This window comes from Rhinolophus sinicus, chromosome 16 (genome assembly GCF_057876585.1).
Source record: "Rhinolophus sinicus isolate RSI-liver-muscle chromosome 16, RSI-T2T, whole genome shotgun sequence".
NCBI lineage: Eukaryota > Metazoa > Chordata > Mammalia > Chiroptera > Rhinolophidae > Rhinolophus > Rhinolophus sinicus.
The window spans coordinates 94218974-94232165 of record NC_142516.1 but is presented as its reverse complement, the minus strand read 5'-3'; the positions used below and the strand labels follow the sequence as shown (position 1 = coordinate 94232165).

General features: G+C 38.8%; 1 protein-coding gene across 7 annotated transcripts in view; it reads left to right on the top strand.

Moving 5' to 3' along the window:
• Positions 1-13192, top strand: part of WASF3 (WASP family member 3) — a 128838-nt gene that overhangs the window by 83021 nt on the left and 32625 nt on the right. For all 7 annotated transcript variants that reach the window (XM_088793365.1, XM_088793361.1, XM_088793363.1 and 4 more), the window contains one exon: positions 1801-1943. In XM_088793365.1, coding sequence (XP_088649491.1) covers positions 1811-1943 — 133 coding nt within the window. In that variant the 5' untranslated portion in view covers positions 1801-1810. The remainder of the gene's footprint in view (positions 1-1800; positions 1944-13192) is intronic.

Sequence of the window (13192 nt, the reverse complement as noted above, 5' to 3'; positions counted from 1 at the left end):
ACAGAACTTTACAGCTGTCACCCACTTTGCCCCTCTCTGCTTCCTTCTCCGCACTGCCTCTGCCACAGGGCCCTTTGTGAGTTAGCCCTTAGTCAGCCTTCAGATTTCAGTCCATCACGTCCACAGAGGGGCCGCCCCCCAGCACACACATGGCTTCAGAACCCCACACCCATGAACCTGAGTGGCTGGGCCAGGCTCTCCCTTCCCCACTAGAATAAAGCCCCTTTGGGTCCTCATCACCTCGCATGCTGCCAGCTATGTGGCAGGTGCTCAGAAAGTGCTTCTTGGATGCATGAACAAAAGTTACGAAGGAAGGAGGAAGACAAGCCACGATTTATCGTATGCTGACCGCATCCTAGCTCTTCCAGGTACAGGTGTACCTCAGGTACAGGGTACAGTGATTGTACCAGGGAGGAGTCGGTTTTCCTTCATGTTACAGACAGCCCAGCTACAGCAGCTTAGACACAGACAATATGATTTGTCTCACACAACAAGAACTCCAGGTTGGCGTTTCAGGGCTGGTTTGACTGCTAACAGATGTCACCAAGGTCTAGGCTTTTCTGGGTTTCTGCTCCTGCAAGTTGAGCAATATGACAGTCTTGTCAAAATGACAGTCATTGGATTTCCTACTGTGGTATGAGCAGTAGCTTGTTGTATTTAAGTAGTAGGTTTGAAACTTTGTACCTCCTTAAACAAAAAGTTTTATTTCATTTACAATGTACTTTTTGAGGAAAGAAGTGAAAGAATTCCCAGGATAATGGGGAAGACTTTCTTGCAGTGTGTGGTGAGCCTTCACTGTTTTCACTTAAGTCTTAAGGTATTAAAGCTGATAGGAAACTGCTGGGCGAGACTATTGACAAGTGTTACTGTAAGGCGACCTGGTTGGCAGTTTCAGCAGGTGGATGCCCTGCCTTAATGTCGGTGTTTATGGATCTTGTCTCTTCAAACATTTTCCAGAGAAGAATGTTCTGGTCTGTTTGGGTGGGGAGTAAAAACCAAGCCACCAGTGTTCTGGGAGCCAAGTGGAGAAGGGTGCTGGGCGTGGCGGGGAGCAGATCTGTCTTACCATCCAGAGTCGCCTTAGATTTAATACTCCTGCTTTCGGCACATTTCCTACCTCAACCTTCAGCTACGCCTCGCGCCTCAAGTCCAGATCTTCAAATTTACCTTTTCCGGGAGTAAAATGTTCAGGGTGAGGTGGAGGAGGGGCAGCCCAGGAAGGGAGAAGGGATCCATAGATGGATTTTTAAAAGCCAGTCCTCCTGTTTTCATACCCCCCAGCCCGTTTCATAGGTACCTGGCAACTCCTGTTCCCGAGCTTTGTGGAGGAGGGTGGGCGAGGTTCTGTGGCACGGGTGGGCTTACTTCCTGCCTCCTTCCACTTCCTGTTGCCTAAGTATGGCTTCTTCTGTGTCGTGATGTGGTTAAGCTCTGCCCACAGTTTTAGCGCCTTTGTGTCCTGCTCTTAGTGCTTCTGGGTTTATGCCTTTTCTATCTTGCCATTTCAGTGAGAGGGAGGGAAGGTAAGAATCATGTATTCATTCATTCCTGCTTAACTGGAAACGGTGCATGTATTATTTTTCTACAAACTAGGGTTGTACTATACATCTGTCTTTAATCTCTATAAGATTCATTTAAGTAATTTAACATCTGTTGCATATTTAGCTGGTTCTCTCATGTAAAAATGATAGGATAATGAAAATTTCTCGGAAAGGGAATCAGTTTTCAAGGGAAGGAAGGCTCTAGATTTGTTAAAATGTGCAAAGAGCCTTTTTCAAAATATGTCCGTTTAATTTTCAGATTGTGAGCCATGCCTTTAGTGAAGAGGAACATCGAACCCCGGCACCTGTGCCGGGGCGCCCTGCCCGAAGGAATTACCAGTGAACTTGAATGTGTCACCAATAGTACCCTTGCTGCTATCATTCGCCAGCTAAGCAGTCTGAGTAAGTCCTCTCGTTTCTAGGAACAACTTTCTTCTGATTACCAATGGCATTTTGTTAATTTTAATATTAGTGCATTGATTTCACTTCAGTAGTTATGTGATTGTCCAAAGACAAGATTGCAGTGAAAACTTTGAACTACTGAAGTGAAAACTTTGAGGGAAGACCGCCTTCCCCCCTCCTGCATGTCCCAATATGAATGAACTGGCACCCTCTCTGGTCTTGTGACACCAACTTTATGTGATGAAAACGTAGTTAGAATTGACCAATTCGCACATTATTAGATGAGACCAAATGTGTGCATTTACAGCAGTGTTACACACATTTTAAATGTGGATAAAATAATTAGTTTTTTTAAAAAACTAGTGAACTATTTTGTTAAACTTGGACAGGACTGTTTTATTTAAAACATAATTATAGTGAATGTCAACTGTAATTGAAAAATAAAACAATTTTTCAGAGTTAGGAAGTGTATATTATAAACAACTTTTTCTCTAATAAATTGAACAGTTTAGATTAAAAAAATAAAATAAAATGTAATAATGAAAATGAATTCATACATATAATACAGCTGGCGCAGAAGATACTCAATAACCATTTGTTTATTCCAAATGAATCAAAGAATAAAGCCAGAAAGTAGTGAGAGTTGCTGATTTTAGCCTACTAAAAGTAACAATGGAGGTACTGACTTCCAAATTGAAGTCATATGTGATTGTGACAAACATACAGTACCGTCTGTGTATGTATTATATACATAGATTATATAAATAAAAGCAAATCAAACTTAAGGAAGGAAAGACTTTCTCTGTTATTCTGATTTTGAACATTAATATGAAATACCCAAGGAATATTTCATGTTTTAAGACTCAAATATGTATGAAAATGGTTTTTCCATTAAAGCTCTTTGAAGTTGCAGTGTTTTTTCCCTAACTTTTCCATTTATACCGTCATCTGGTTTTCTCACTTCATCCCACTCCTTTTTGGTTTAGATGGTTTATACTGCATTCTGGGTGACAGGTTTTCACAGTTAAATTTTTCAGCAACTCGGTTAATAACTAGAAAATCCTCCACGAAATTTCACGTACTGGTAGTCTCAACGACAGTAGAACGTTTCCTTAAAAAACTCAAGTACTTTGTTTTTAAGAAGAAACACTCCGGATAGATAAGTGTGTTTTAAAAGAATTGTAGTGCATTATTACTCATTAATTTTTAATATATCTATAATCATTGGCTAAGGCACAAATAACTTGGAAATTACGTTAATGTATTTTAAAATAGATTTCTTCTGGAATCTAAACTAATTACAATTGATTTTTGGTAGTGGTTGTTGATAAAATGTGTAAATTCGTATAATTACAGGAAGATACCTTGCAAATTATTGAAGAGTAAAATGTTTCTGTTTGCATTCATGTATTTTTGTAAGAATGCTTTAGTATCCTGTTTTTATGGCTGAAATATCTATTGGCATAGAGTATAAGTGATGAAAACCCACACAAACTGTTAAAGTTTTAATAGTCGAGCTGTGGCTCATACTGAAATACCCAGCATTGTGTTACGTGGGTCATGTTTATGGTGCCTGCTTGGCCACTGTCACTTGTAAGTGAGACAACCCACACAGTGTATTTGTTCCTCCACACTGCACTTGTAGGCAGGATAATAACAGCCCCTCCAGACATGTCCACATCTTAATCCTGGAACCTTCAGATATGCGGATATACATGGCAAGGGAATTAAGGTTGCTAGTCAGCTAACCTTAAGAAAGGAGATTATACTGAATTCTCCAGGTGGGCCAGTATCATCACTGGGGTCCTTTAAATGTGGAAGAAGCAGGTAAAAGAATCAGTGTCAGAGTTGTGATGTGACAGACTCAGTGGGCCATTGCTGGCTTTGGCCACGAGCCAAGGCATGCAGGCAGCCTCTGGAAACTGGATTCTCCCCGGAGCCTCCAGAAGGAACACAGCTCTGCCAACATCTTGAGTTAGGCCCAGGGAAACCCATTTCGGGCTTCTGACCGCTAGAACTGTAAGATAATACATGGTGTTATTTTGAGCCACCAAACTTGTGGTGATTTGATGCAGCAGCACTAGGAATGCAATGTACCGCTCAAGCCTTGGTTGTGTTTTATCCACATCGTCCACTGCAGCCTCCCTCACGTGAGGCTGGCCCCGGGTCAGTCAGCCTCCACCAGGCTGCCTCAGTGGATCCCACCCCTGTCTCCACTAGAATTACTTGGGAGCTTTAAAACAAGATGCTGGGAATCCCTCCAGAGATTGTGACTGAAGTGTGCCCCAGAGATGTGGCCTCCGAAATTAGATACCGTGCATCTGGATTGAAGGGGAGCTGGATCGGGCATATTCTTTCAGGAGGTTTGAACTAAGAAACACAGTGAACTTGCTAGTTTATCATGGCCCTCCTGCTGCAGTGTCATCCAGGACTGAAGAACTCGTGATGGCACCTGCAAGCCGGAGTTGTGGAGGAGGCAGAGCTTACAAGTAGGCAGAGGAAGCCGCTTGGTGAGGAACGTGCAGAGAGAAACGGGACCTGAGCATGAGAGAGACCCCAGGGCCCAGCGAGGTGGAGAGCACCTGTCCTGCTGCAAGGGACACCTTTCCAGCTCCCGTTCAAGGGGCCGTGCTTGGGTGTCTTCAGAGCAAAGCCCCTTCCTTCACGTTCCTCGAGTGCATCTGTGCACCTAACCCAGAGAGCCTTTCAGAAAAGGGAGTCTGGTGACATGTTTTAGACAGCTAGGATACTAGGTTATTCATTGGTGGTAGAATAGCAAATTACTGGTCACCAGGTATTCATTTATTAGTGTTTACTCAATATCCCTCTAGGTGCAACATACAGCAAATAAAATCAATTTGGTGCCTAGTTAGAAGTTTAAAAAGCATATACAATTTGACGTGAATATGGTCATAAAATAGGAAATGTATGAAATTATTATGACCTGCTACAACATGGCACATAATAAATGACACCTGCGTTTTGTTTTGTGTTTTTGTGTGTGTGTGTGTGTGGGGGGGTGGTTTCCACTGAGTAGAAATATAGTACAAGAGATGAAGTAAGTTATGTGCAAAATTTTTTTTATGATCTAAAATTGTTAGGGAGATTAAGAATTTAAACGAATGTTTTTGTTATTTTCTAATTTTGTAATTACCAGGTAATTTTAAAGTGAAATTGTAGGAATGCATGACTCTGTCATATTAAAAGTATTTTACTGAGTATTAATCCCCAAGATAATATCAAAATAGAATCTATTTTTTCATTCTGTTGAGTATCTGGAACATTAAGGATATGACCCTAGACTGGTCATACTTGCCTGAGCAGCTAAGACTTGCCCTGGGAGACCTTCTGTGGAATCCAGAGTAACTGATTCTCTGGTGGGTCTAGGGAAGGAAAGCAGACCAGGAGGCCAGAAGGAATTTCTTTGGTCTTTTTTACAAAGGAAGACTAACAGTTGAGGCCCTGGATCCCCAGATCATTCTCTGTCTCATCTAGGGGCAGTTCAGGGTGGTGAGGATGGAAATGAGGCATAAAGCCAGAGAAGAATCTGGGCCTAGATACCAAATAGACCTCTAACGGCCCTACGACTCTACTTAGTCTTGGGGGAATCTATAGGGTTTTTTGTGGTTTTTTTTTTACCAATTACCATGTTCACATTACATCCAAGTTAGATGTTTGATTTTAAAGGGCCAGAAATTTTGTCAGCATTAGACTTTTACCCGGCTTTTTAGGTAATTGAAATCTTTTCAATGAGAAAATATTGTTTGTTGGTAATGAGTTTAGGAACAGTCGTTGAAATAAAGGAGAAAATTTGTAAATTTAAATAGCCTTACAGTTAAAGAAAAAGGATCAAAAGCTTTCAAAGCTTAATCCTATAGGAAAAAAATTAGTCTTCAGTAATTTTCAGATTTTTTTCTTTAAGTGTTACTAACTCCTAATATGAGTGATTTTCAGGGACTCAGAGGGGGAAGGAAAGCCGTTTTTTAAAAACAGTTTTGGTTAATAGCGTATTAAAAAAATCCTCGATTTTATCGCTATGGAATATTGCTATTTTTTTTCTTCAAATAATGACAGTTTAACATAGCAATTAACATTAAATCAGGAGTGTTTTTTCATCATTTTCTTGATTAATAATCTGAACGTTCTCATTCCTATCAGCTAGTTGCTCAGTTAAAATTATAGTATCTTGCAATCACATTCCTACTGATATTATAATGTAGTTTTAATGTAATTTGTTTAAAAAAGGAAATGAGAACAGGGCATTTGCGCAAAGGTTCACAAAAGTTCTTTTTAATATGTCATAGATTGTTTTTTACCCTTCTCTAAGTTCTTGTAATAATAACTGCCTTCCTTTTCCCCTCTGAAGTCCCCCAAGATGTCACAAAGGAAGGAGTTGGAACTTTAGTGCATCCCAAGGTTTTTGGTTATATTTGATGGTACTAATAAGAGCATATAGAGAACATATAGAGCACAGGGAAACACAAAGGAAACAAATTACAAAAGTTTCATTAATCAGAGAAAATCATTGATAACGCTTTGTATATATTTTTATAAAATTGGTATTTCCTTATATATACACTTTGTAGCCTATACTCAATATGTAGTAGACATGTTTGTTGATTCTTCTAAGACACATTTTTTAATAGCTAGAGTGTATAGTATTATATTGATATGCCCTAATTATTTACCATTTTCCTATTGTTGGACATGTACATTGTTTCTTTATTTGGGAGGGGAACTATCATAAATTCTTGTATAAAATTGGCATACACAGATACCTCTGGTTCTTTCTGGCATCTTTTATTTTTAAGATTTCTTATATCTTACAAGTCATCCACCTTCCTCATAAAGAGCAAAGGTAGTTCTTATAAATGGTCCAAAATTTTGAGACTCCATTAATTTTAACTATGCCTCTTTATTGAAAAAAATTATTACAAATTTGATTTTTCCATTAATTTTCATGTTTCAAGTAATTGTGTAAGAGAAAGGAAGTCTGTTTTCTTCTCACAGATTTTAATAAGTGATTAATATTTTAACTAATACTCCTTCTGGTGCACATTATGTTTCATATCAAATCAAATGCTGAAAAAACATAAAAATGCTTCTTTAACAGACTGCACTGTAATACATTTGCTTTATGTAATTGGATCAGAAATTGGGAGTTGTATGAATTGATTGTACTGAGTACAGTTCTACTCAGAATAGAGATTTAAATATTTTTAAGGCATGCACTGAATAGATTTCGTGGATGTTTTCAGCCCAATGGGATTTGGGGGCGGTGGAGAGGGGAGATTCAAAGAGATAGATCACAAGTATGTTCCCGTGCAGGTTAAGGGTGTGTTAAGAGGAAATGTATAGATGTTATCTGGACAGAAGTTTACTGGAAGAAGCAGCAGGAATTTTTAAAATTTTAATGCTTCAAACTGAGATACTTGTATTTCTCATGAACAAAAATAGAAAGAAAGTGAAGGGGGGTAAGAAGTGATGTATACATAGGAAACTATAAAAGTTCTGTCAGCAGGGGAGTTGGAGACAAGTGTCATAAGAGTGCCGTCCCCACCAAAGGCAGAATTGTTGGTAATGCAAGCACTTTCCCAAGCCATTGATTGACCTATAATATCAGAAATACTTCCTTACAGGCTCTATAGGAGTAATTATGAGTTAAGTTGTTTTTCATTCCTCCCTTCCCGAGATAGGTTTCAACATAGCAGGATATAAACATAGAATAATTCTTAAGAGCACAGGTTGGAGAATGTTCAGTCCTGCCTTAGTGGTAAAGTGTCTTAAGTGATTTATAGATTTTTTTTCTGCTTGTTTTGATTTACACTGTTATTAAAGTAGACCATCTAAAAACTTTGAAGGAAGATTTTAAAGTTTTTTAAATATTTTTTCTAGAAATGTACTCTGATCATTCTCATATCAGGTACACGATTGTGATTACCAGCAGCCTAAAGTAGTATTCTTCCGTAAAGCATGCTCTTTTATAGGAATAAACATTCTCTACTTCAGTCTGAAACTGTGGAAAGCGAAACCATAGGTAAGGGGGGAACTACCTGTATATATGCCAGGGGTGCCAAAAAAATGAATATACATTTTAAGAGATGTTATCTGTGTATTACTTTTCGAAGTTGAATTGAATTACGGTAACAATGTGTAGTATGACGTTCGCTCAAAAGATGGCTTTAATCAAATGAATGCTAGCGTCACAATGCGACAGACAGGCAGGACGGTCAAAGAAAATGGCGGAAACACGTTTGTCATTTGAGGAGCACAAGACCATTTTGAAATGCTATTTGAAATTTGAGAACGTTGTAGAAGTACAACAGTGGAGGCGTGAGTATGCAACAGAACCTCCAACTTAACACCCCTTGACTTCTACCTACGGGGAACTTTAAATGATGTGGTGTACTGTAGAAAACTGGCTACAATGCCAGTACTTCAGGAAAAAAATTGAAGCAGCATGTTCAGTGATACAAGTGGACACTTTGGTCAGCGTTACTCAAGCAGTAGTTCACCGTAATCAGAAGTGTCTAGACACTGATGGTAACCACTTTGCGTACCTCTTGTAATGCAAAAGTCAAACGTGACTAGTATTCATCTTTTGTTCTTGGTATATATTGAGTATTACAATTTTAATACAATTATTTTCCTTTCTTAAAATATGTGTACATTTTTTTGGCATCTTCTGTATATGCACGCATGCACACACATGCACACACAGACACAATGGAATATTCAGCAATGGGAAAGTAGGAAATTCCACCATTTGTGACATGGATGAACGTAGAGGGCATTATGCTAAGTGAAATAATTGAGACAGAAAAAGACAAATACTGTATGATCTCATTTATATGTGGAATCTAAAAATAAGTTGAACTCATGGAAACAAAGAGTAGAATGGTTATTACCAAGAGAGGAGCTGAGGGAGGTGGGGGAAATGGGAGATGCTAGTCAAGGGTAGAAGTCTTTAGCTATGATATGAATAAGTTCTGGGGATCTAATGTATAGCAAGGTAACTATAGTTTAAAATACGGTATTGTATATTTGAAATTTGCTAAGGGAGTGGATCTTAAGTGTTCTTACTGGTGATGATGTGTTAATTAACCTAATGACGGTAATCATGTCACAGTGTATGCATATCAAATTATCACACTGTACATTTTAAATACATACAATTTTATTTGTCAATTATACCTCAGTAAAGCTGGAAAAAAGTCATATGACAGTAGAACACCTCCCTTTCCCCCACACCTTACCAATACATCACTAAAGGCCTGCATACCCCAGGTTCTTTTACCCATGTGATGATTGGCTTTCAATTAAAAAAAAACAAATTAAAAAGCATATTACAGAGCAAAAAGCAAAAAAGTTTCAAGAGACAGAATAAGCATCAGAACCAAATTGAGATATGTCAGGGATGTTGGAATTATTAGATCATGAATGTAAAATAAATATGATTAATATGCTAAGGGCTCTAATGGTAAAGTAGAGAACTTTCAGGAATTGATGGGTAATGTGAACAGAGATATGGAAATTCTAAGAAAGAATAAAAAAATACATTAAAGGAAAGCATGAACGAGGTGAACAACATGCATGAAGAAATAAGGAATTTCAACAAAGAAATTGAAAACCCTTAAGAAAAAGAAGAAAAATACAGTATTAGATATAAAGAATTCACTTGATGGCCTAATAGCAGACTGAGCATAAGCAGAAGAGATCAGTGAGCTTGGAGACAAATCAATAGGAATTATCCAAACTGATTCACAAGAGAAAATGAATAAGGAAAAGACAGTAACAGAACATTCAAAATATAGGCCAATATCAAATGGTTTAATACATATGTAATTGGAGTTCCAGAAAAAGAGGAGAGAAGGAGAATAAGGCAGAAGAAATATGGATGAGAATTTTTTAATATTGATGATAGATATCAACCAGCAGATCCAAGAAGCTCAGCAAATTTCAGGAAGTATAAATTAACGAAAACCACATCAGGTCACATCATAATATTTCTAAAAGAAGAAAGATAAAGAGAAAATCCTAAAAGAAGCAAGAGGACAAAATAGGGCGGGAACAATTTTAGGATTGACAGCTGACTTAATCATCAGAAACAGTGGAAACCAGAAAACAGTAAGTAAAATGTCAAAAGAAAAAAAATGGATGTACGTCATCAAAATGGCGGCATGAGGTAAGCCTCTGTAAAGCTCCCCTGGAATTTACAACTAATTGAACAACAATAACTCCACAAAGGACTCACTGCACAGCAGACAGGCAAGACAAAGAGGCCCACTACTGAATTCACCTAAAGGTGGGCGAATCGCACGAGCGGGGGAGTAGAGACAGGAGAAGTGCGGAGACGGAGCCGTGCAGACACAGACCTAGCTCAGTGCTCCGAGCTCGCTGCATCCTGGAACTACCGCAGCTGTGGGAGAGGGAAGAACTCGGACTGCTAGGGCTCCATTTATGACCCACAAGGCTGAGGGGACAGCATATAACACAGCTGAATGCAATGCTCACGGCAGAGACCTCGGAGAAAAGACTGAGGGAAGAAGGCTGAAAACGGTGGTTTAAGCCCTCACTGCCAAGCAGAGAATGGAAGCCTTAGGCACTGAGACTAGCCGCCCCCTCCCTACCCTCCCAAAGCTCTCCCCGCCCCCACCTGCCCGGTGCTAGAAACAGAACAGTAGCAGTGTCAGATCAAAAGAACAGAATATTTGCTGTTTTGAGAACTGTGGACCGCAGACACAGATTTGCAGCCCAGCTAGTTCCGGCGAAGGGGAGGGAGCTGTGGAAACAAGACCAGCTGTCATGGTGGTCACCGCCATTGCTCTAGGTCACCTCTCACAACTCACCCCGCCCCTGGCCCCACCTGTCTGGGCAGATCCCTGCAGGAGTAAACAGAACTGCTGAAACATACGGGCTCTGCATCTGATGCAGGAAGAGCTTTGGAACTTCAAAAATTCTCCTCATACCAACACGGACACTGTGCCCTGTGACCCAGGCGAACTATTAACAGAGGAGAAGCCCATCTCCCAGGGAACCCCCCCCCCATTGGGTGAGAAGCTGGAATAGTGCAGAGAAAACATAGCACTACCATGTGAGAGAGAAAAAAAGGCTGTAGTCGGAGAGAAAATAAAACATTCTACCAACAAGTACTAGAAAACGAAAGATCTCTTCCTATCAACCTGTTGCAGAAGCCACTCCTGTAGATGTCTAGGAAGAGAAATAATAAATCAGTAATTGCCATGAATAACCAAGGCAACAAAACAACTCAGAAAGAAAGTGAAAAGTCTCCAGAAAAGGAACTTAAAGATATGGAAATATGTGACTTAAATGACAGAGAATTCAAGATTGCAGTTATGAAAAAACTCAACGAGATGCAAGAAAACACAGAAAGGCAGTTTAATGAACTCAGAAACACAATCAAAGAACAGCATGAGCATTTTATGACAGAGATTGAAATTTTTAAAAAGAACCAAATAGAATTTCTGGAGATTAAGAACTCAATAGAAGAAATTAAGAATGAAATAGCCAGCTTAGGTAGTAGAGTTGACCAGATGGAGGAAAGAATCAGTGACATCGAAGATAGAAACATGGAAATGACAGATGGAAGAAGAAAGAGACTTGAGACTTAAAAGAAATGAAAGAACTCTATGAGAACTTTCTGACTCCATCAGAAAGAGCAATATAAGAATAATGGGCATACCAGAAGGAGAAGAAAGAGAGAAGGGAACAGAGAATATATTCAAACAAATTGTCGATGAGAACTTCCTGAACTTGTGGACAGAATTGGATCCTCGAATCCAGGAAGCAAATAGAATACCTAATTACCTCAATCCCAACAGGCCCTCTCCAAGGCACATTGTATTGAAGCTGTCTAAAATCAACGACAAAGAAAAAATCCTCAAGGCAGCCAGGGAAAAGAAGACGGTAATCTACAAAGGAAAGCCCATTAAATTATCATCAGATTTTTCAGCAGAAACTCTACAAGCCAGAAGGGTGTGGAACCAAATATTCAAACTATTGAAAGAGAGAAATTATGAGCGAAGAGTCATATATCCAGCAAAGATATCCTTTAGATATGAAGGAGGAATAAAGATCTTTCCAGACATACAGAAGATGAGGGAACTTTCTAATACACGACCTGCACTATAAAAAATACTACAGGAGGCTATTCAACCACCGTTGACAGGTACAATTTATGGTAACCAAAATATAAAAACGGGGAGAGTAAAGGCCTGAACCGGAATATGGGAATGGAGAAAGTAAGTGTGCTGAAGAAAATGGAATACTCTAAATATCAAACTTTGTTTTACATAAACTTAAGGGTAATCACTTAAAAAAAAACCAGAACTGAAATATATACTGTAATAAAAGAAGAAACAGAGGGAAACATCATAGAATACCACCACACAGGAATAACAAACAACAACAAAAAGGCAAAGAAACAATGGAGACACAGCCTTACCAGAAAACTAAAGATAGAATGACAGGAAATCCTCACATATCAATAATCACCCTAAATGTAAATGGACTGAACTCACCAATAAAAAGGCACAGAGTAGCAGATTGGATCAAAAAACAAAACCCAACCATATGCTTTGTCTGAGAGACACATCTCAGCTACAAGGACAAGCATAGACTCAAAGTGAAAGGGTGGAAATTGACACGCCAAGCAAATGGTATCCAGAGAAAATCAGATGTATTCATACTGATATCAGATGAAACAGACTTCAGGGTGAAAAAGGTAACAAGAGACAAAGATGGACATTTCATAATGGTAAAGGGGACTATACAACAAGAAGACATAACAGTCATCAATATTTATGCCCCCAATCAGGGAACACCGAAATATACCAAGCAACTACTAACAGAACTAAAGGGAGAAATTGACCAAAACACAGTTATACTAGGGGACTTAAGTACATCATTGATAGCTATGGATAGATCATCTAAACAGAAAAATAACGAAATAGCAGCCCTAAATGACACATTAGATGAAATGGACATAATTGACATATAGAGCACTTCATCCTAAAACATCAGACTATACATTTTTTTCTAGTGTACATGGAATATTCTTAAAGATAGACCGTATATTGGGACATAAAATCAGCCTCAGCAAATTTAAGAAGATTGAAATCATACCAAGCATATTCTCTGATCACAAGGCTTTGAAATTGGATATCAACTGCAAAAAGAAAGCAGGAAAAAACACAAATACATGGAGATTAAAAAACATACTTTTAAAG